Genomic DNA, 24,453 nt, shown 5'->3' on the forward strand with positions numbered 1-24,453 from the left:
TGTAAGTAAATTAATAAAAATTTAGTCTCTTCGCAATTTGGATCTCCAAATTTCTGAAATTACTAAGAGGCCTATAATTAAAAACAAATTAACGGGATTAATTTGACTTGGATGGGAATTTTTTCATATATTTTCAGTAGGATTGATTCAGTAGTTAAATTGCTGTGAACATTTACTTTTCCAACAGAAACATCACATTTCTTTCTGTTGGCAACCTTGTCCAATAACTGACTACTTTAATAGTCCCTCTGCACTCTGAGATTTAATGCTCTTATTTCTATCACACTCTAAGAATTTGTAGCCCTGGTACGTAGGGATGTTGAGACTGCCCTTAAAACTGAGACTCACTTAATAGTTGACTGAGTTTTCCCCACTGTATCATGCCTAAATATTGTGATGTAGATTTTATTACTTTTGGCTGCATTAGTAAATTCAGTTTGTAAAATGTCCAAAGAACTTTATATAATATACAAAATGTATTTAAAATAAACTTGTAGTAATCCTATAGTTTAAATTTCTACTTAATTGCTTCAGAAATGGAGATTATACATCTCTGCTAATTTTCTTGTTAATTTAGTAAATATTGCTAGTAATACTATCAACTTATAGATATTAACTTTCAAACAGTACTGTCTTAAACATGTAGTTTTTAGTTAGCATTCTGTAAACCCTCATCAGTTTTCTTGCTTTTAATTTTTGTCAGGAAGCATCATTGCTTTTCATGTTTAAATAGGTTTTTATAATTTCATAGGTAACTTTGGAGGATCATCAATGCTAGAAAAAATTTCATAGCATATATTGCGGTTTGTCTGGTAGAACCTAAGTCGTTCCCTAAATTGCACCATGCTTTTGTAAAGTGATCATTTTAAATATTTTATTTAACCACTAGATGTGTTTTTTGATTATTAAAAATATTTTTTTGGTAAATGGACTTGAAAATGAACTACTGTATCCTAAGAGTTTCTTTGAGCTACTGCCTATAAATCAGAATGCTTTTTTTGAAAAAACCTTGATAAATAAATTAACATGCATTAAAAGTGGCTATAGACAAATGAAACTGAACAAATAAAGAGCAAATCTATATTATGTGTGTTCGTTGGAATAGGCAAGATTATGCTGCAGTAATAAACCTAAAGACTCAGTGACTGAAAACAGTGATGTTTATTTTTCATGTATACTGACTGCATGTTCCTTGTAGTTTGACAGCAGCGATGTCTTTCTTGTCATCTCTTGGGGACTCAGGTTGAGGGAGGTTCTATTTTGACATGTCTTTACAATTACAGTTCTAGGCAAAGAAAGTATAGTGAATTTTTTGATGTTTTTAAAACTTCTGCCTGAAAATGGCATAGTTCATTCAGCTTGGTGAGATGCAGCCACATCTGAGTTCAATAGGGTGTATGATCCTCACACAGAGAGGGACACGGGGTGTTTAAAGAGTGGTGGTTTGCTCTGCTAAAGCACTGGGCAGCTATCAGTAGTTTCTATATGAAGTTTAGACAACGTCTGCTGTAAACTGACATTGGAAGAAAATGAACAGTTTTTACATAATCACATAATCATAACCTGATTAATTTTAGAACTATATTGAGAGTTTATTGAACAAACACACATGCACACACATACAAAAACACCACTCATAGGTCTACATGGTCCAGTGAATCAGGGTGCAGGGACGTTTTTATAATAACATTTATACCATTAAAGGGCTTCTTTGATAGTTCAATTGGTAAAGTATCTGCCTGCAATGCAGGAGACCCCGGTTTGATTCCTGGGTAGGAAAGTTCCGCTGGAAAGGGATAGGCTACCCACTCTGGTATTCTTGGGCTTCCCTTGTGGCTCAGCTGGTAAAGAATCTGCCCGCAATGAGGAAGACCTGGGTTCAATCCCTGGCTTGGGAAGATCCCCTGAAGAAGGGAAAGGCTACCAACTCCAGTATTCTGGCCTGGAGAACTCCATGGACTGTAAAGTCCACGGGGTCACAGGAGTCAGACGTGACTGAGCAACTTTCACTTTCACCATTGAAAATATTGCTGTTGTTCCACCTGCAGTGTGGACAGGGTGTAACAGCACTGGATGGACTACCTTCTTTAAATATATGGTTGTATGTCCGCCAGGATCATTCATAAATCTAATGACCGTATTTCAGTTTAGCATGGTTTTAAATGTTTTTCTTTCCTTCTTTCTTTTCTTGGTTTTTGAAAGATCAACAACAAAAATACCAAATTATATGTGGAATCTAAGTATATACGTGTATAGTGTATTATGAGAAAACTAGCTGCTACAAATAAATAGCTAATAGTTTAAATAATAAATATAATGGAACCATTAGTGATATTTTCAAAACTCACACCAAAATGAAAATGTAATTTGTTGTAAGATCAATGTTTTTCATTTTTTTATAGTTTTTAAAAATTTATTTATTTTTAATGAAAGGATAATTGTTTACAGTATTGTGTTGGTTTCTGTCATACATCAACATGAATTAGCCATAGATATAAATGGAGAGGCTCTATACAGTCAGCAAGAACAAGACCAGGGGCTAACTGAGGCTCAGATCATGAACTCCTTATTGCAAAATTCAGACTTAGATTGAAGAAAGTAGGGAAAACCACTGGACCATTCAGGTATGACCTAAATCAGATCCCTTATGATTATACAGTGAAAGTGACAAATAGATTCAAGGAATTAGATCTGGTAGACAGAGTGCCTGAAGACCTGTGGACAGAGGTTCGTGACATTGTGCAGGAGGTGGTGACCAAAACAATCCTCAAGAAAAAGAAATACAAAAAAGCAAAATGGTTGTCTGAGAAGGCCTTACAAATAGCTGAGAAGAGACAAGAAGCAAAAGGCAAAGGAGAAAGGGAAAGATGTATCTATCTGAATGCAGAATTCCAAAGAATAGCAAGGAGAGATAAGAAAGCTGTCCTAAGTGATCAATGCAAAGAAGTAGAGGAAAACAATAGAATGGGAAAGATTAGGGATCTCTTAAAGAAAATTAGAGATACCAAGGGAACATTTCATGCAAAGATGGGCTCGATAAAGGACAGAAATGGTATGTACCTACAGAAGCAGAGGGTATTAAGAAGAGATGACAACAATACACAGAAGAGCTATATGAAAAAGATCTTAATACCAGGATAAACATAATGGTGTGATCACTCATCTAGACCCAGACATCCAGGAGTGCAAAGTCAAGTGGGCCTTAGAGAGCATCACTATGAACAAAGCTAGTGGAGGTAATGGAATTGCAGTTGAGCTATTTCAGATGCTAAAAGATGATGCTTTAAAGTGCTGCAGTCAATATGCCAGCAAATTTGGAAAACTAAGCAGTGGCCACAGGACTGGAAAAGGTCAGTTTTCATTCCAATCCCCAAAAAGAGCAACACCAAGGAATGTTCATACTACTGCACAATTGCACTCATCTCACACGCTAGCAAAGTAATGCTCAAAATCCTTCAAACTAGGCTTCAAAAGTATGTGAACCGTGAACTTCCAGATGTTCAAGCTGGATTTAGAAAAGGCAGAGGAACCAGAGATCAAATTATCAACATCCATTGGATCAGAGAAAAAGCAAGATAATTCCAGAAAAACATCTACCTCTGCTTCATTGACTATGCTAAAGCCTGTGACTGTGGATCTCAACAAACTGGAAAATTCTTAAATAGATGGAAATACCAGACCACCTGCCTCCTAAGAAACCTGTATGCAGGACAAGAAGCGACAGTTAGAACCTGATTTTGAACAACAGACTGATTCAAAACTGGGAAAGGAGTACATCAAGGCTGCATATTGTCACCCTGCTTATTTAACTTATATGCAGAGTACATCATGCAAAATGCCAGGCTGGATGAAGCACAAGCTGGGATCAAGATTGGTGGAAGAAATATCAGTAACCTTGCATATTTGATGACGCCACCTTTATGGCAGAAAGCAAAGAGAAACTAAAGAGCCTCATGATGAAGGTGAAAGAAGAGAGTGAAAAAGCTGGCTTAAAACTCAACATTCAAAAAATGAAGATCATGGCATCCAGTCCCATGACTTTATGGCAAATAGATTGGGAAACAATGGAAACAGTGAGAGACTTTTCTAGGCTCCAAAATCACTGTGGACAGGACTACAGTCATGAAATTAAAAGACGCTTGCTCCTTGGAAGAAAAGCTGTGCAAACCTAGACAGCATGTTAAGGATCAGAGACATTACTTTGCAGCAAAGGTCCGTCTAGTCAAAGCTATGGTTTTTCCAGTAGTCATGTACAGATGTTAGAGTTGGACCATAAGGAAGGCTGAGCTGAAGAAGTGATGTTTTTGAACTGTGGTGTTGGAGAAGACTCTTGAGAATCCCTTGGACTGCAAGGAGATCCAACCAGTCCATCCTAAAGGAAATCAACCCTCAATATTCACTGAAAGGACTGATGCTGATGCTGAAGCTGAAAGGGAAGCCTGGTGTGCTACAGTCCATGGGGTAACATTAGATCAGATCAGATCAGTCGCTCAGTCGTGTCCGACTCTTTGCGACCCCATGAATCGCAGCACGCCAGGCCTCCCTGTCCATCACCAACTCCCGGAGTTCACTCAGACTCACGTCCATCGAGTCAGTGATGCCATCCAGCCATCTCATCCTCTGTCGTCCCCTTCTCCTCTTGCCCCCAATCCCTCCCAGCATCAGAGTCTTTTCCAGTGAGTCAACTCTTCGCATGAGGTGGCCAAAGTACTGGAGTTTCAGTTTTAGCATCATTCCTTCCAAAGAAATCCCAGGGCTGATCTCCTTCAGAATGGACTGGTTGGATCTCCTTGCAGTCCAAGGGACTCTCAAGAGTCTTCTCCAACACCACAGTTCAAAAGCATCAATTCTTCAGCACTCAGCCTTCTTCACAGTCCAACTCTCACATCCATACATGACCACAGGAAAAACCATAGCCTTGACTAGATGGACCTTTGTTGGCAAAGTAATGTAGTCAGACACAACTGAGTGACTAAACAACAGCAACACGCGTATGTTCCTTCCTCCTGCCTATTACCCCTTCCCAGCCCTCGAGGTTTTTAGAGAGCCCCAGTTTGAGTTCCTGAGTCATACAGCAGATTCTCCCTGGGCACCTGTTTTACATATGGTAGAGTATGTGTTTTCATGCTTCTCTCTCCATTTGTCCCAGCCTCTCCTTCCCCTGCCCCTGTGTCCCCAAGTCTGTTTTCTGTCTGAATTTCCATTGCTGCCCGGCAAGTAGGTTCATCAGTACCATCTTTCTAGATTGCATATATGTGCACTAATAGACAATATTCATTTTTCATTGACTGTTTTTTAAATCTCCAACCAATTAGCTAGTAATTACTTATTTTGTTGCCAACATTTCTCTTTGTATCTTGATTTTTTTAGATGTTACTGATTTTCCAAAAATATTTTGTGAAACTTCCCAGAAGCTGGTGAATGTGGAAGCATTTGCTCTGGCTGCAAAGTATTATTCTGTACAAAACTTGGGGATATGTACTTCTTTTGATCAACTTCTTGTGGCCCTTCATGGAAATCAAAAACAGAAAACTGGTAGGTGTGTTTGTGTGTGTGTGTCTGTTTCTTAGGCATTTAGAAGAAATATACTATTCATATATGTCTGTATTTCCAACGTGTTCTTAATTTGTTAGACCTTGTATCATGAGCCCTGGTAGACTTACCTGTTCTAAATGAATTGATTTTCTTATGCACCATATTAAACAAACAACTTAGTTATAAATCTCCGCATTATTTTTTCCGTCATTGTAGACTAGTTATCAGTCTTTCCCTTTGTAGTTAATTGTCTTCTATTTCAGGGAACATTTTTAATAATGTTATATGAGTCTTTTTCATTTTTTTAATTCAAATTTGATTCATAATAGCTAAACTAGTAGATATCTATCATATAGAAACCACAATAGGATCTCTGTATTATTTTCATATTTAATTACAGAAAACATGATCATCAACTGATGCTTCTTACCACATTTTATTTCTTTAGTAGCAGTATGTTAATTTTGTTTTATTTTTGTTCAGATGAGAATGTGAAACTTGATGAGTTTATGAATTTGAAAAAATCTCACGAAGTTCAGGCAATGTCAGAACTCATCAGCAGTATTGCTGAATACTGTGGAATAAAGCAGGTAATAAGAGTATTTCCCTATATATTCTCGTGTTAAAATTATTACCATTTTGAGGGGTATCATTCAAATTTCCTTTTCTACTGTCCTCGTCTAGTCTTTAAAACATCATTAAGTAATAGCTAATGTGAGATACGTCACATCATTTCTGATCCTTTAAATATGCTCTCACTACACAATACACTGCAATTATAACCAATTTATACTAAAAAGAAGATATGGCTATTAATATTTTACTACAAATTTCACTCTTTTCAGAGTGGATCGAAGCTCTGGTAGTTTTCTTATGTTGTAATTCTACCTTGAAGCAACATTATGAAGATGACTTCCTGCAGAATTGTTCACCACTAGGTGTTCCCACAGAGAAGGCAATGGCACCCACTCCAGTACTCTTGCCTGGAGAATCCCATGGCGGAGGAGCCTGGTGCACTGCAGTCCATGGGGTCGCACAGAGTTGGACATGACTGAGCGACTTCACTTTCACTTCTCACTTTCATGCATTGGAGAAGGAAATGGCAACCCACTCCAGTGTTCTTGCCTGGAGAATCCCAGGGGCGGGGAGCCTGGTGGGCCGCCGTCTATGGGGTCGCACAGAGCCGGACATGACTGAAGCAACTTAGCAGCAGCAGCAGCAGCAGCAGGTGTTCCCAAGGACCTGGGGTACCAAGCTGTGGTCAGAGGGCATCTGCCTCATTATTGTAACACAGAGAAACCTGGATTCTTTCATAGTGTCAGAATCATAATGCATTCCTATTCTGAAAAATAGCCTTTGTGAAAGGTAGTAATGTCTGAAAAGAGATGCTAAAATAAAATCAGTGATTGACTATATTGGCCTATAAAAATAGTCATTTTTCTTATCCCTACAAGAACATCTAGGGGGTCATGGAGGACTTTCCCTTCTTCAGTTTTTAAGAGGTGTTAGAATCTTTTCCATGTATTCATCCAGACTTCTAGAGAGTGAGGATGGTTAGAAAATAATCACTGCTTGAGCCAGGCTTACAGAACCACTTATGGCAACATAGATCTTGAGGGTAGGAACTAAGGCAAGAGCTGAGGCAGTAGTTTTAAACCTTTTCTCCATGTGTCATGCCCAAGCAGTACCTGTCAGGATCAGTAACAGGCTCACCATGATGGTGATACCCAACCAGAGTAAAGGGGGCAAGTACACAGTAAAACTTAACCAGCCGCTGCTGTGCTAACATATGAAGGAATATTCAGATCAGATCAGTCGCTCAGTCGTGTCTGACTCTTTGCGACCCCATGAATCATAGCACGCCAGGCCTCCCTGTCCATCACCAATTCCTAGAGATTACTGAGTCTCACATCCATCAAGTCAGTGATGCCATCCAGCCATCTCATCCTCTGTCGTCCCCTTCTCCTCTTGCCCTCAATCCCTCCCAGCATCAGAGTCTTTTCCAATGAGTCAACTCTTCGAAAGAGGTGGCCAAAGTACTGGAGTTTCAGTTTTAGCATCATTCCTTCCAAAGAAATCCCAGGGCTGATCTCCTTCAGAATGGACTGGTTGGATCTCCTTGCAGTCCAAGGGACTCTCAAGAGTCTTCTCCCACACCACAGTTCAAAAGCATCAATTCTTCGGCACTCAGCCTTCTTCACAGTCCAACTCTCACATTCATACATGACCACAGGAAAAACCATAGCCTTGACTAGACGAACCTTTGTTGGCACAGTAATGTCTCTGCTTTTGAATATGCTATCTAGGTTGGTCATGACTTTCCTTCCAAGGAGTAAGCGTCTTTTAATTTCATGGCTGCAGTCACCATCTGCAGTGATTTTGGAGCCCAGAAAAATAAAGTCTGACACTGTTTCCACTGTTTCCCCATCCATTTCCAATGAAGTGATGGGACCGGATGCCATGATCTTCGTTTTCTGAATGTTGAGCTTTAAGCCAACTCTTTCCCTCTCTACTTTCACTTTCATCAAGAGGCTTTTGAGTTCCTCTTCAGTTTCTGCCATAAGGGTGATGTCATCTGCATATCTGAAGTGATTGATATTTCTCCCGGCAATCTTGATTCCAGCTTGTGTTCCAGTCCAGCGTTTCTCATGATGTACTCTGCATATAAGTTAAATAAGCAGGGTAACAATATACAGCCTTGACGGACTCCTTTTCCTATTTGGAACCAGTCTGTTGTTCCATGTCCAGTTCTAACTGTTCCTTCCTGACCTGCATACAAATTTTTTTTAATTTAATTTTATTTTTAAACTTTACATAATTGTCTTAGTTTTGACAAATATCAAAATGAATCCACCACAGGTATACATGTGTTCCCCATCCTGAACCCTCCTCCCTCCTCCCTCCCCATACCATCCCTCTGGGTCGTCCCAGTGCACTAGCCCCAAGCATCCAGTATCGTGCATTGAACCTGGACTGGCATCTCGTTTCATACATGATATTTTACATGTTTCAATGCCATTCTCCCAAATCTTCCCACCCTCTCCCTCTCCCACAGAGTCCATAAGACTGTTCTATACATCACTGTCTCTTTTGCTGTCTCGTACACAGGGTTATTGTTACCATCTTTCTAAATTCCATATATATGCATTAGTATACTGTATTGGTGTTTTTCCTTCTGGCTTACTTCACTCTGTATAATAGGCTCCAGTTTCATCCACCTCATTAGAACTGATTCAAATGTATTCTTTTTAATGGCTGAGTAATACTCCATTGTGTATATGTACCACAGCTTGCTTATCCATTCATCTGCTGATGGGCATCTAGGTTGCTTCCATGTCCTGGCTATTATAAACAGTGCTGCGATGAACATTGGGGTACACGTGTCTCTTTCCCTTCTGGTTTCCTCAGTGTGTATGCCCAGCAGTGGGGTTGCTGGATCATAAGGCAGTTCTATTTCCAGTTTTTTAAGGAATCTCCACACTGTTCTCCATAGTGGCTGTACTAGTTTGCATTCCCACCAACAGTGTAAGAGAGTTCCCTTTTCTCCACACCCTCTCCAGCATTTATTATTTGTAGACTTTTGGATCGCAGCCATTCTGACTGGTGTGAAATGGTACCTCATAGTGGTTTTGATTTGCATTTCTCTGATAATGAGTGATGTTGAGCATCTTCTCATGTGTTTGTTAGCCATCTGTATGTCTTCTTTGGACAAATGTCTATTTAGTTCTTTGGCCCATTTTTTGATTGGGTCATTTATTTTTCTGGAGTTGAGCTGTAGGAGTTGCTTGTATATTTTTGAGATTAGTTGTTTGTCAGTTGGTTCATTTGCTATTATTTTATCCCATTCTGAAGGCTGTCTTTTCACCTTGCTAATAGTTTCCTTTGATGTGCAGAAGCTTTTAAGGTTAATTAGGTCCCATTTGTTTATTTTTGCTTTTATTTCCAATATTCTGGGAGGTGGGTCATAGAGGATCCTGCTGTGATGTATGTCCGAGAGTGTTTTGCCTATGTTCTCCTCTAGGAGTTTTATAGTTTATGGTCTTACGTTTAGATCTTTAATCCATTTTGAGTTTATTTTTGTGTATGGTGGTAGAAAGTGTTCTAGTTTCATTCTTTTACAAGTGGTTGACCAGATTTCCCAAATTTTTTCAAGAGGCAGATCAGGTGGTCTGGTGTCCCATCTCTTTCAGAATTTTTCACAGTTATTGTGATCCACACAGTCAAAGGCTTTGGAATAGTCAATAAAGCAGAAATAGGTGTTTTTCTGGAACTCTCTTGCTTTTTCCATGATCCAGCAGATGTTGGCAATTTGCTCTTTGGTTCCTCTTCCTTTTCTAAAACCAGCTTGAACATCAGGAAGTTCACGGTTCACGTATTGCTGAAGCCTGGCTTGGAGAATTTTGAGCATTACTTTACTAGCCTGTGAGATGAGTGCAATTGTGCGGTAGTTTGAGCATTCTTTGGCATTGCCTTTCTTTGGGATTGGAATGAAAACTGACCTTTTCCAGTCCTGTGGCCACTGCTGAGTTTTCCAAATTTGCTGGTATATTGAGTGCAGCACTTTCACAGCATCATCTTTCAGGATTTGGAATAGCTCAACTGGAATTCTATCAGCTCCACTAGCTTTGTTCGTAGTGATGCTTTCTAAGGCCCACTTGACTTCACATTCCAGGATGTCTGGCTCTAGGTCAGTGATCACACCATCGTGATTATCTGGGTCGTGAAGATCTTTTTTGTACAGTTCTTCTGTGTATTCTTGCCACCTCTTCTTAATATCTTCTGCTTCCGTTAAGTCCATACAATTTCTGTCCTTTATCGAGCCCATCTTTGCATGAAATGTTTCCTTGGTATCTCTGATTTTCTTGAAGAGATCTCTAGTCTTTCCCATTCTGTTGTTTTCCTCTATTTCTTTGCATTGATCACTGAAGAAGGCTTTCTTATCTCTTCTTGCTATTCTTTGGAACTCTGCATTCAGATGCTTACATCTTTCCTTTGCCCCTTTGCTTTTTGCTTCTCTTCTTTTCACAGCTATTTGTAAGGCCTCCCCAGACAGCCATTTTGCTTTTTTGCATTTCTTTTCTATGGGAATGGTCTTGATCCCTGTCTCCTGTACAGGGTCACGAACCTCATTCCATAGTTCATCAGGCACTCTATCTATCAGATCTAAGCCCTTAAATCTATTTCTCACTTCCACTGTATAATCATAAGGGATTTGATTTAGGTCATACCTGTATGGTCTAGTGGTTTTCCCTACTTTCTTCAATTTAAGTCTGAATTCGGCAATAAGGAGTTCATGATCTGAGCTGCAGTCAGCTCCTGGTCTTGTTTTTTTTTTTTTTTTTTGGGCTGTATAGAGCTTCTCCATCTTTGGCTGCAAAGAATATAATCAACCTGATTTCGGTGTTGACCATCTGGTGATGTCCATGTGTAGAGTCTTCTCTTGTGTTGTTGAAAGATGGTGTTTGTTATGACCAGTGCATTTTCTTGGAAAAACTCTATTAGTCTTTGCCCTGCTTCATTCCGTATTCCAGGGCCAAATTTGCCTGTTACTCCAGGTGTTTCTTGACTTCCTACTTTTGCATTCCAGTCCCCTATAATGAAAAGGACATCTTTTTTGGGTGTTAGTTCTAAAAGGTCTTATAGGTCTTCATAGAACCGTTCAACTTCAGCTTCTTCAGCATTACTGGTTGGGGCATAGACTTGGATTACTGTGATATTGAATGGTTTGCCTTGGAAACGAACAGAGATCATTCTGTCGTTTTTGAGATTGCATCCAAGTACTGCATTTCGGACTCTTTTGTTGACCATGATGGCTACTCCATTTCTTCTGAGGGATTCCTGCCTGCAGTAGTAGATATAATGATCATCTGAGTTAAATTCACCCATTCCAGTCCATTTCAGTTTGCTGATTCCTAGAATGTTGACATTCACTCTTGCCGTCTCTTATTTGACCACTTCCAATTTGCCTTGATTCATGGACCTGACATTCCAGGTTCCCATGCAATATTGCTCTTTACAGCATCGGACCTTGCTTCTATCACCAGTCACATCCACAGCTGGATATTCTTTTTGCTTTGGCTCCATCCCTTCATTCTTTCTGGAGTTATTTCTCCACTGATCTCCAGTAGCATAATGGGCACCTACTGACCTGGGGAGCTCCTCTTTCTGTATCCTATCATTTTGCCTTTTCATACGGTTCACGGGGTTCTCAAGGCAAGAATACTGAAGTGGTTTGCCATTCCCTTCTCCAGTGGACCACATTCTGTCAGATCTCTCCACCATGACCCGCCCATCTTGGGTTGCCCCACGAGTATGGCTTAGTTTCATTGAGTTAGACAAGGCTGTGGTCCTAGTGTGATTAAATTGACTAGTTTTCTGTGAGTATGGTTTCAGTGTGTCTGCCCTCTGATGCCCTCTTGCAATACCTACCATCTTACTTGGGTTTCTCTTACCTTGGGCGTGGGGTATCTCTTCATGGCTGCTCTAGCAAAGCCCAGCCGTTGCTCCTTACCCTGGATGAGGGGTATCTCCTCACCGCCGCCCTTCCTGACCTTCAACGTCGTATAGCTCCTCTAGGCCCTCCTGCACCCGTGCAGCCGAAGCATACAAATGAATGGGAAAAATAAGCAATTTACTGATGACTACATATTTTATGGTGCCATTTTTAAAAAGCTCTTAAAGAAAATAATGGTATGTTCTTAATGCAAAAAAAATACATGGAAAAAAAAAAACCATTAAAGAAGCAAGGGAATCATACACAATAATCTGATAATAGTTGTTAACCTCTGGTAGGGGATGGAGAAGGAAATGGCAAGCCACTCCAGTGTTCTTGCCTGGAGAATCCCAGGTACAGGGGAGCCTGGTGGGCTGCCGTCTATGGGGTCGCATAGAGTCAGACACGACTGAAGCGACTTAGCAGCTGGTAGGGGAAACAGAGAGATAAGATATGGAAAGGAACACGGTTATATGGAATGTAATTACTAACATACCCATCCCTAGGTTGGCTGGTGGCTTCATGGGTATAGCAGATGCTACTGGATGCCTTATTCAAATACTATTGGGCCTTACCACATCATGGTGGCCCGGCTACCTTCTACCTGGCAATTGCTGTATTTCTTTCCCTGTGGATTTTTCTCTGTGTGCTGAAGTATGGCACTGCCTGCATACACATTCTGGGGATTAATTCCTCCCTGTGTGCATCCTTGAATTAATGACTAATGCAAGTTAATTAAAAAATACATCAACTCCCGGACTTTCCAGGTGGCTGACTCTGAGGTATGTGTTCTACACTGGCTGTCTGAGTTTTCCAGTGGGATTAAACCCAGGTTGTTCTAAAGTCGTATTTTGCCCACAAACACACCTTTTGTTGGGCTGCCTTCCTTTCTCTTTTTTTCTTCTCTATTTCCCTAACAGTGTTTTCTTTACCTCCCAAATAAATCACTTATACTTAAATCTTTGATGGGTATTTGTTGTTGTCCTTTATAGCTTTTCATTTTGACTATACTTATTTATTTATATGAAATATTATATAATAATTTTAAATTGATAAAACAAATTAATTTCTAAAGTGCAGAGAAAAAATTTGAAATAGCGTGTTTCACGTTGTTCTTCAGTCGCCCAGTTGTGTCTCATTGTGACCCCATGGGTTGCAGCATGCCAGGCCTCCTTGTCCTTCACCATCTCCCAGAGTTTGCTGAAACTCATTCATTGAGTCAGTGATGCCATCCAAACATCTCGTCCTCTGTTGCTCCCTTCTCCTCCTGCCTTCAGTCTTCCCCAGCATCAGGGTCTTTTCCAGTGAGTCGGCTCTTTGCATCAGGTGGTCAGAGTACTGGATCTTCAGCTTCAGCATCAGTCCTTCCAGTGAATATTCAGGGTTGATTTCCTCTAGGATTAACTGGTTTGATCTTCTTGCAGTCCAAGGGACTCTCAAGAGCCTTCTCTAGCGCCACAGTTCAAAAGCATTAATTCTTCAGCTCTCAGCCTTCTTTACTGTCCATCTCTCACATCCATACATGACTACTGGAAACACCATAGTTTTGACTATACAGACCTTTGTGGGCAAAGTGATGTCTATGCTTTTTAATACACTCTCTAGGTTTGTCATAACTTTTCTTCCAAGGAGCAAGCATTTTTTATTTCATGGCTGCAGTCACTGACGCAGTGATTTTGGAGCCCAAGAAAATAAAGTCTGTCATTTTTCCATTGTTCCCCCTCTATTTGCCATGAAGTGATGGGACCAGCTGCCATGATCTTAGTTTTTTGAATGTTGAGTTTTAAGCCAGCTTTTTCATTCTCCTCCTTCACCCTCATCAAGAGGCTCTAATTTAGTTATTCTTTGCTATCTGCCATTAGAGTGGTATCATTGGTATATCTGAGATTGTTGATATTTCTCCTGGCAATCTTGATTCCAGCTTGTTAGTCATCCCCCGCCCGGGCATTTTGCATGATTAACTCTGCATAATAAGTTAAATGCAGGGTGAAAATATACAGTCGTGATGTATTCCTTTCCCAATTTTGAACCAGTCCGTTGTTTGATGTATGCTTCTTGTCCTGCATACAGGTTTCTCAGGATCCTGGTAAGGTGGTCTGGTATTCCTGTCTCTTTGAAAATTTTCCACAGTTTGTTGTGATCCACACAGTCAAAGGCTTTAGTGTAGTCACTGAAGCAGAAGTAGTCATTTTCTGGAGCTCCCTTGCTTTTCCTCTGATCTGATGGATGTTGGCTATTTGGTCTCTGGTTCCTCTGCCTTTTCTAAATCCAGCTTATACATCTGGAAGTTCTCAGTTCACATATTATTGAAGCCTAGCTTGAAGGATTTTAATCATTACCTTGCTAGCATGTGAAATGAGTGCAATTGTATGGTAGTTTGAACGTTCTTTGACATTGCCCTTCTTTAAGATTGGAATGAAAACAAACTCCAGTCCTGTGGCCACTGCTGAGTTTTTTAAATTTGCTGACATATTGAGTGCAGCACTTTAACAGCATCATCTTTTCAGATTTGAAATAGCTCAACTGGAATTCCATCATCTCCACTAGTTTTGTTCATAATAATGCTTCCTAAGGCCCACTTGAATTCACACTCAAGGATGTCTGGCTCTAGGTGAGTGACCACACCATCATGGTTATCTGGGTATTTAGACCTTTTTTTGTATAGTTTCTGTTGTGTTCTCACCACATCTACTTAATCTCTTCTGTTTCTGTTGAGTCTTTGTCATTTCTGTCCTTTATTGTGCCCATCTTTGCTTGAAATGTTGCATTGTATCTCCAGTTTTCTTGAAGAGATCTCTGGTCTTTCCCATTCTGTTGTTTTCCTCTAATTCTTTGCATTTTTCATTTAAGAAGGCTTTCTTTCGTTGCTATTCTCTGGAACTGTACATTCAGTTGGGTGTATCTTTCCTTTTCTCCTTTGCCTTTCACTTCTCGTCTCTTCTCAGCTATTTGTAAGGCCTCCCCAGACAAACACTTTGCCTTCTTGCATTTCTTTTTCTTGAGGATGGTTTTGGTCACCACCTCCTGTACAATGTTAGGAACATCTGTCCATAGTTCTTCAGACATTCTGTCTACCAGATCTAATTCCTTGAATCTATTTGTCACTTCCACTGAATAATCATAAGGGATTTGATTTAGGTCACACCTAAATGTTCTAGTGAAGAAAGACAATTTTATCTTCAATATTCATCTTTTACATCTTTTTCTTGACTTATTATTACACTGCTTAGAACTTCTCTTAAATATTGAATAAAAATGATGAGTTATTTGTTTTTAATGGGATCAAAAATTAAAATAGAGTAAAGCATAACGGGTTGTATAAATTTTACAACCATCCATTTACTTGCTTTTTAAAAAAATTGAGATTGCTGTTGTTGTCTAACTGAAATCCCTTTGATTCATTCTGATTTTCTTTAGATAATTGACCTGGGTTCTGGAAAAGGCTACCTAAGCTCCTTTTTGTCCTTAAAGTATGGCTTAAAAGTTTATGGAATCGATTCCTCAAATACTCGTGGAGCTGAGGAGAGAAACAGGAAACTGAAGAAACATTGGAAAGTCTATGGTAGGCGGTCAAAACCAGATGTCAGTGGACTGGCATTACAGACAACGAAAGAAAGGAAAGTGCAAGATGAAACTAAAGCAGACATTGAGGGAATATGTAACAGCAGTACTGCAAGTCAAGAGAAGCCACCAGCCTCAGACTTTTTATCAGAGTTTTCAGGTTCTGTGATTTCTGACATCAGAAGACAAATGGAAAACCTAAAGGTTTATTCACACCGAGAGGAAAATTTGTGTTTTGAAAATGCCTTTTCTCTTAGAGACCTTTTGCCTGTTAATGCCATAGAACCTAATTCCTCATCCCAAATACCTAAGAGAAAAATGTCTGAAGCAAGTAAAGAGAGAAGAAAAATTACTTTGAAGTCAAATGAATCAAATATATATTCACCTTTAACATCTATTATCACTGCTGATTCAGAACTACATGATATTATTAAAGATCTGGAGGTGATTTCAGTTTTGAATTCTGTAATTTGACTTATGTAAAGGCCCTTAAACATAGAATTAAATTTTAATACTAGCTGCATATCTTATTTGATTACATTAATTGAAAGAACCAAGAAAATAAAAATTCAGGCTTTCATGATTTCCATAGATACCAAAATCTGATAAGAGTACAAATCTGACAATCTGACAATTATAGTTTTCCAGAATGGTGTGCCCTTGCCCTCCCTTCATTTTTAATACTGAATGAAACATAAGTACAAATACAGAAGCTAGTTAGATAAGTTCTCCTTATGCAATTGATGGATTTTTCAAATTCCACTCCAAGAAAATTCTTACATTTCGTTTACATTTGGAGTAAAGATGTATCTAGGGCAGTATTGGGCTTCCCTGGTAGCTTAGCTGGTAAAGAATCTGGGTTAGGAAGTTCTCTGGAGAAGGGATAGGTTACCCACTCTAGTATTCTTGGGCTTCTTCGGTGGCTCAGATGGTAAAGCATCCACCTGCAATGCGGGAGACCTGGGTTCAATCCCTGGGTTGGGAAGAACCCTGGAGGAGTGCATGGCAACCCACTCCAGTATTCTTGCCTGGAGAATCCCATGGACAGAGGAGCCTGGAGGGCTAAGGTCCATGGGGTCACAAACAGTCAGACATGACTAAGCATGAGCACAAGGACAACATTATGTTTAATGTTAGAGTTGGTAACCAAAATTTCAATTTTACTGAGCAAGAGTAGCTTCTGAATTCTTAAAAAATTTTGAACTTTTTCTAAACTGCAAGTATGTTGAGTCATATAATGTTGGAAAGATAATGTATCTTAAAGGCAGCATTGTATATTACACAATATTAGAGGAGTTTCTAGAAATCATTTGGCCTAACTCATTGTTTAGAAATCAAGGTAGCCTTTGAAGTTATGATATTCTGCTACTGCTACTGCTAAGTCACCTCAGTCGTGTCTGACTTTGTGCGAGCCCATAGACAGCAGCCCACCAGGCTCCCCCATCCCTGGGATTCTCCAGGCAAGAACACTGGAGTGGGTTGCCATTTCCTTCTCCAATGCATGAAAGTGAAAAGTGAAAGTGAAGTCGCTCAGTCGTGTCTGACTTTTTGCGACCCCATGGACTGCAGCCTACCAGGCTCCTCCGTCCATGGGATTTACCAGGCAAGAGTACTGGAGTGGGGTGCCATCGCCTTCTCCGTATGATATTCTACTCTTGTTAAATTTTTGAAAAGTCTTCCCTAAAGAATGAATAAACAAAAGACCCTAGAATTCTTTATAAATTTAAATCCTTGTTTGGTTGCTGACCAGTGTTTTAGTACTTTGTCATTTTAGAGTGGGAAATTTTTCTTTTTCCCAGGTATTTTTGTATTTCACTAATTGTAGAAAACTGGTTAATCCTCATTAATTGTTTTTCCTATATATGAAATCAGTAATTAAGTTACAGCTTAACCTTCTGTTGGGGTTAAACAACCCCAGTTACTTTAATTTGACTTCAAAATATATACACTTTTAGTGCTTATTACCATTTATTTTTGCTTTTAAGAGTCATCTGAAAAGTATACGATCAAAACTGTATGCAAGCTTTTATAATAATTTGCTGATAAAATATATGGTGGAAAATTGTTTCTTGGGTCCTTAGTGAAGCAGTAATTTAATAACCAAAACTGACCAATACCTCTTATCCTTTCCATTCCCCATCGCACAACACACATGCAGTTCTTAAATATTTTGCTATTAGGATACTATGCTAATTGCAGATTTTTGTTTGCCACCTGCTGATATTATTAACCAATTCTGTATAATGAATACAGTAAAGAATGAGGTTAAATGTTTTTGTGTTGTCTTTAGGGAGAGCTAAGCTTAAAAAGAGAGATTTGTACCTCTATGATATACCCTTAATTAGCAATAAACCCTTTCTCTCTGAACTCCTTATTATTTATAACATAACATCTAAGTAAAACCTACCCAAGCTGTCTAATCACTGAGAAAAGCAAAATAATTGCACAACATTCCATAACATGTGCTTTGAAGAGAATAATGATTGAAGCAACTGAATATTTTATCAGGCCAAAGCAGTGTACAGGTAAATTCTTTTCTTTTGAAAGGTTAGACTTCAGCCCTGCCTGCAATGCAAAAAACCCGGGTTTGATCCCTGGGTCAGGAAGATCTCCTGGAGAAGGGAATGGCTACCCACTTCAGTGTTCTTGCCTGGAGAATCTCTTGTACAGAGGAGCCTGGAGGGCAATGGTCCATGAGTCCCAACGACTCGGACATGATTGCAGCAACTAGGCACACACATATCTAGATTATATGAACTAAAGTATTATTTTTTGTAAAATAACTCAACTGAAGTAGTTGTATTTGTTCTTAAAATAGTTATATATTTGATTCACAACTTAATGTCCGTTATTTTAAATATTTATAATATCCATATTTATAATAACCTGATATTGATGATAAAAATATATAACATTTACTGAATTTTATTATGTGCCAGAGGTTATACTAAATTACGTACAAGTATTAACTTATTAAAGTCTTGCAACAACCCATTGAGATAAGATACTATTATTGGCCTCATTTTACAGATGAGGAAATTATGCAACTGAAGAGTTAAATAGCATACTGATCGAAATTCTTTTGAGTGTGAGCCAGTGTAACCACTCTGTGTATGCATTTAAATTAGGCCTTAAGTAATTAGGAGAAACATTTCAAAGGAATTTTACATAATTCATGTTATAAAATTAAGAGCAACATTTTTTATTTGGAATTAATATTGTTATATTTGGTGTAATGAGTGAACTAAGTAAACTTTTTTTGATGTTGGAGTATAAATGCCAATTTAGCAAGGCTTAATTTCTTTTGAATTTCTTTCGTATGGCAGGTTTTATAAGTTTTGAATGGTGAAGTGCAATTTAAAAATTGACTATTAAGATATTAATGTATCTCAAATCACAAGTTTGTCCTAGTAACACCACCTACATTTGATTGGTCAAATCAACCTTTATTTTGACTAGTTGTTAAGCAAATATTAATTGTAAAAGAGACCAGAGAAAAGTAAAAAGGACAAGTAACCAAAAGCATTAGAAAATCAACTCAGAAGCATGTCAGTTTTGATAAAAGATCACAATCATTTTACCTATAAAGGAAATAATTATGTTATGAAAATGGGACATACGATACTTTCTAGTTAGAACTTTATCATTTTTTTAAAGCTCTGCATTCTGATAAACATATACAGTCTTCACCTGAAATGTGTTTTACCCTTCCTTTTAATTTCCAGCATTTCTTCTTCTTATCTTTTAAGGATTGTTTGATGGTAGGTCTACATACTTGTGGCGATCTTGCTCCAAATACTCTGCGAATATTCACTTCCAAGTCTGAAGTCAAAGGAGTTTGCAGTGTGGGTTGCTGCTATCACCTCTTATCTGAAGAGTTTGAAAACCTACATAAAGGTACAAAGTTCTTCATGTCTCATGATTTTATTTATTCGAGCAAAATGACTGCTTTATCTCTCTCCCTCTTTTTTGTTGTTGACAGTATTGTCATTTTGAATTAGCATTTGAAATAAGATCTGATATTCTTACAATTTTAGAAATGTTACATCAAATGAAATTTGATGCATTGTCACTTATAGTGTATTTTGTGATAGTTTCTTTTTTTATCACAGTATGGTCTTCAGTTCAGTCGCTCAGTTGTGTCTGACTCTTTGCGACCCCATGAACCGCAGCATGCCAGGCCTCCCTGACCATCACCAACTCCCGGAGTTTACCCAAACTCATGTCCATTGAGTCGGTGATGCCATCCAACCATCTCATCCTCTGTTGTCCCCTTCTCCTCCTGCCTTCAATCTTTCCTAACATCAGGGTCTTTTCAAATGAGTCACCTCTTCCCCATCAGGTGGCCAAAATATTGGAGTTTCAGCTTCAACATCAGTCCTTCCAATGAACACCCAGGACTGATCTCCTTTAGGATGGACTGGTTGGATCTCCTTGCTGTCCAAGGGACTTTCAAGAGTCTTCTCCAACACCACACTTCAAAAGCATCAATTCTTAAGCTCCGTATGGTCTTAAAGAGTGCCCCAAACTGCAAATATATGAGAATTTTGTGTGATACATGTTTTAGAGAACTTCTATTTAAAAATATTTGTCAGATACACCTTGACTAATGTAGTGAAGCTAAGTTATTTTGTCATAAATATAGAGTTGACAAGATTTGCTTCCATTTCCAAACCCTTCTCCATCTTGTAAGGCATACTGATATTTCTCCCTCACAAAAAGTTTCTTACTCTACTTTGAAGTGTTAGAACACCATGCTTTCAAAAAGGTGAAGACCTGCAGTTGCTTTAAAATAATAGTATTCAAACTGTTTGCTCCTTGGGCTGAAAAGGTGCCTGAGGAGTGAAGGACAGAGTGTGTTGACAAGACTGAAAGCACCTACAGTCTTTCATCTAGAGCAGCTCCAGAAATTCCTCCTTTTGACCCATTTTATATATTACATCTCTCTATTAGACATGGTATCACATTGGGTGGTTATTTAGTTTATTAATATGGCGGATTCATTTCGATATTTGGCAAAACTAATACAATATTGTAAAGTTTAAAAATAAAATAAAATTAAAAAAAAATATTAGCAGTTCTCTTTTCTATTAGTTTAATGAATTATTTATCAATATCCAGTGTCCCTTGCCAAGAATTTTTAGGTCAGGAAGTTGTATCAACGTGGATGGCATTGTTTGCTCTTTTTTTCAGCTATAAAGCCCAGATGAGTATGAAATTTTGATTATTTTTTATTTAGTCATGTCCAAGAGGTAAAAATTAGTATTGTATACTGAAATTTGGCTGGATGAAACAGAGGTCTTCCTTAAAACTGACAAAAGTTTTTTGTGGAGAAGAGGGGAGTTTGAATTTTTTTATGTCAGTGTTTTAAAAACTGTCTTTTAGAAAAGATAGGCAGATGTAAATTTGTGAATATGTAGAGATACACAGAGTGAGAGAAAGAAAGCAAATTGGCAAAAAGGTAACAATAGTTTAATTTAAATGGAAAATATGCTTGTCGTATTATTTCCAACTTTGCTCTGAGTACACAAATTTTCAAGATAAAACTTGGGGGGAAACGTGAACCTAATTTTTTTTTTTACTCTATAGTATATAACCCAATATTTACATTAGTGTATAACTCTTTTTGTACCTCTTTCCTAAAAGAAATGGGGAAGAAAACAAAACAAAACACTTAATGCAATCACAGTGTTTACAGTTTTTAAAATATTAAATGGGAAGTGTTCTCCTGGCTCAGCAAGCATAAAATTCTGTGTAGGGAAGTTCTTGTTCTTAGTTCAAGTGCTTCCTGTTCTACAGGTGCAGTGAAATAGGGTGTTTTTTAACAATTGGCCCAATTGGGAGTAGATGGAGCCACTTGGTGTGTTTTTCAGTTCAGAAATACTGTCTTATAGTGTAAGATCTTTAATTTCAGCTTCCTGCTTCCTTCTTTTACTTTAACATCATCCCCCTCCACCTCACCCCACCACCACCCCCCACCAAAATGCCTTCCCCTTCCAAAGGGCTTCCCTCTCTGTAGGTGGTCCATCTGAAGACTGCCATCCTGGGCCTGCGGGACCCTTGCAGCCCTTGCTATGCATCGTCAGGTCTCAGCCTTTATCTCTGTTCTTCACACAATGGGGTCCTGTCTCTTGGCAGTGTACTCTGTTCCCTGTCACACACATGTTTCCACATCTGACTCTCCCTCTGGAATGATCCCCAGAGCTGGTTTCACTGATTTGAGATGTTTATTTCTTAATGTACATTTAAATCTACATATCTAGTATAAGTGGTTTATGAGTAATTTTATTTATTCTCTACTTTTGTTGAATATGTAAAGAAATTCAGATTTAAGTGGCTATCATTATTTCATGACAGCCAGGAAATGTTATTGGTACAATTTACATCCAGTGTCTGGTTCTTCCATTTTATTCTTAAAGGGGTTGGCAGAAACTACTTGCCAGGGTAGGAAGCAATTTAAGAGATGGACTAGTTGCTCACTAGTTGCTCCTTTGTCAGTCCATTTTGTGTCAGTCTTCTCTAGGCAAATAGTAATTTAATATTCTTAGTTACATTTATTTATAATGTGTTTCAATAAAGTATAAACAAACATAAGGGAAGATAAATATTTTTAGAGCTAAATGAAATGATTGAGGAAAGTCCTTTGTGTTGAGTCCACTTAGGTACCTTTTCTGACACACTGTTATAAATTGTTTAGAAGTATTTATTGACCATGTATTCAAATTAAGATGAAAAAATATCTTTGAATAAGGCATGTTCACTAGAGAGCTTTTCACAGAATCTGAAGGAAGAACGGTGCACCACACCTTCAGCTTTGCCGCTTCATTTCTGCCATGGAAAGATTTGATAGATTGAGTATTCAGATTGTAGACACTAGTTTTTGTTTACTTTTTTATCTTCAGAAATCAGCACCTTGCCTCAGACATGGTTCATGTTGATCAGTGTTTGCACAATGTGTGCTGAATAGATACTTGAGTGGCAGTTGCCCTTCTTCACTGCATTGATAGGATGAGTTTGGCCCCAGAACTCAGACAAGAAAGGTTTGGAAAGGTTTGCTAATGACTGTGACTGGCAGCTACAAACTCTCATTTTCCTTCTTGTAGGCAGAGTTAATTCATGCAAAGGCCTTCCTACCAAAAATGTCTTAACCATTGGAAATCATTGAGATTATGATCTCAGTGGCTTAAGATCTATGAACTAGACTTAAGTTGCAAAAGCTGATAGTATTTCTTGATGTTATTTGATTTCCTCATAAATACCTGAGAAGCATGGAGGCTTGGGAGTCTTGCTTGTTGGGAAAGCAGAACAAGCAGGAGGGAACAGGACTGAGTGATATGATGAAGCTGGTGGAGATGTATGCAAGGTGATTGCCTTCAAATACTTCAAAAGCAGAGAGTTTGAAAGCCAAAAGGTAGGAAGAAAATGTAGGAAAATAAGTGATAGGAAAAACAAAAGCAACCTAGGTTTATGTTGAGCTTTGCCTAGCTTTGGACTGTTATACTTTCTCTTCTCAAAAACTGGATGGCAAAAAGTCACTCCTTTCTTTCTCACACCCCGTCTTCATTTTTCTTGCCATTGCCTATAATGAAAGGAGAGAAGATATGAACCATCTCCTGTGATTTTTATAACAATATTCCTCAACTCTGGCTGTCCAGATGGATCATATATGACAGTTGCAGTTTCTAGATGCTTGGGACCTGCTTCTGACCTTCTGAAGTATCTCTAAGAATGGGATTTTAATATAAGCATTTTTAAGAAGCACTGTAGGAATTCTAATGAACAGCATCACTGAAAACAAATATTTATTATCGTTCCTAAGAAGATATACAGAATTTCAGAAGATGTTCTGCAGAAATATATTTGAGGTTGTTTGTAGTTGTTTTAACCTCTCCCATGCAGGCACTTAGGTGGGCTCTACTCATGTGCTAGTTTGCAGGTCCAAGCAAACGACTGAATCCGAGAAGATCTAAGAAGGGTATATCAGAGTCTAGACTACAGAGAATTAACCTCCAAAAGTCCTTGAAGCATCGAGCTCAGAGTGAAAACCCAGGGAAGTCAAACATACAGGCAAAAATGCACAATAAAGGGTTAGAAACTAGACAAAATCAAAAATATGAGCACCACTAGAATTTTGGTAGCTTAACTTTACTGATGAGCATGTGTGTGTGTGTATGAAAGCAGACAACAGCAGACTTTTTGTTCTTGACTATTTAGCAGTGACTGTTTGGAAAGATGGAATACGGATGTGGTCTTATTTTGTACGTGTAGCATTCATAGTATTCCTAAAATAGAAATCCACCACTGTACAGTTTGGTCATAATATTAAGATAAACTAACTTATAGGGCAAGATGTTTGCATGGACAAGGTTGGTGTATTTCCTGTCATATACTTAGGACTAGGTTCCATGAAGTGATGGGCTTCCCCGGTGGCTCAGATGGTAAAGCGTCTGCCTACAATGCGGGAGACCGGGGTTCAATCCCTGGGTGGGGAAGATCTCCTGGAGAAGGCAATGGCAACCCACTCCAGTACTCTTGCCTGGAGAATCCTATGGACGGAGGAGCCTAGCAGGCAGGCTACAGTCCATGGGGTCACAAAGAGTCGGACATGACTGAGCGACTTCACTCCCTTTTCCATGGAGTGATGTCTTTGAATCATCAAGTGTGTCCTGTGTTGCTCCCCTGATATCTTACACACCTGCCCCTAACCCTCAGTTTGTTTGCACAGCTGTTTTCAAGTTTGAATTGGGGCAGTATTGCCCTTTGGGATGTAAATCTGAGTTATTAATAGTCCAACATAGTATAGTAGAAAAGTCTGCTAAGTACACTGCAACTTTTTATGACAATATTGTACTGTGTAAACAATA

General features: G+C 38.7%; 1 protein-coding gene across 5 annotated transcripts in view; it reads left to right on the top strand.

Annotated features, from left to right (window-relative positions):
• METTL25 (methyltransferase like 25) overlaps window positions 1-24,453 on the top strand; it is a 118,638-nt gene that overhangs the window by 16,480 nt on the left and 77,705 nt on the right. For all 5 annotated transcript variants that reach the window (XR_011566514.1, XM_070788881.1, XM_019960310.2 and 2 more), the window contains exons 2-5: window positions 5,371-5,535; window positions 6,019-6,125; window positions 15,446-16,033; window positions 19,339-19,486. Coding sequence is in view for 4 of the 5 variants with exons in the window: in XM_070788881.1 (XP_070644982.1) it covers window positions 5,371-5,535; window positions 6,019-6,125; window positions 15,446-16,033; window positions 19,339-19,486 (1,008 nt within the window). In the remaining variant the exon portion in view is untranslated. The remainder of the gene's footprint in view (window positions 1-5,370; window positions 5,536-6,018; window positions 6,126-15,445; window positions 16,034-19,338; window positions 19,487-24,453) is intronic.

Source organism: Bos indicus, chromosome 5 (assembly GCF_029378745.1).
Source record: "Bos indicus isolate NIAB-ARS_2022 breed Sahiwal x Tharparkar chromosome 5, NIAB-ARS_B.indTharparkar_mat_pri_1.0, whole genome shotgun sequence".
In the NCBI taxonomy this organism is placed as follows: domain Eukaryota; kingdom Metazoa; phylum Chordata; class Mammalia; order Artiodactyla; family Bovidae; genus Bos; species Bos indicus.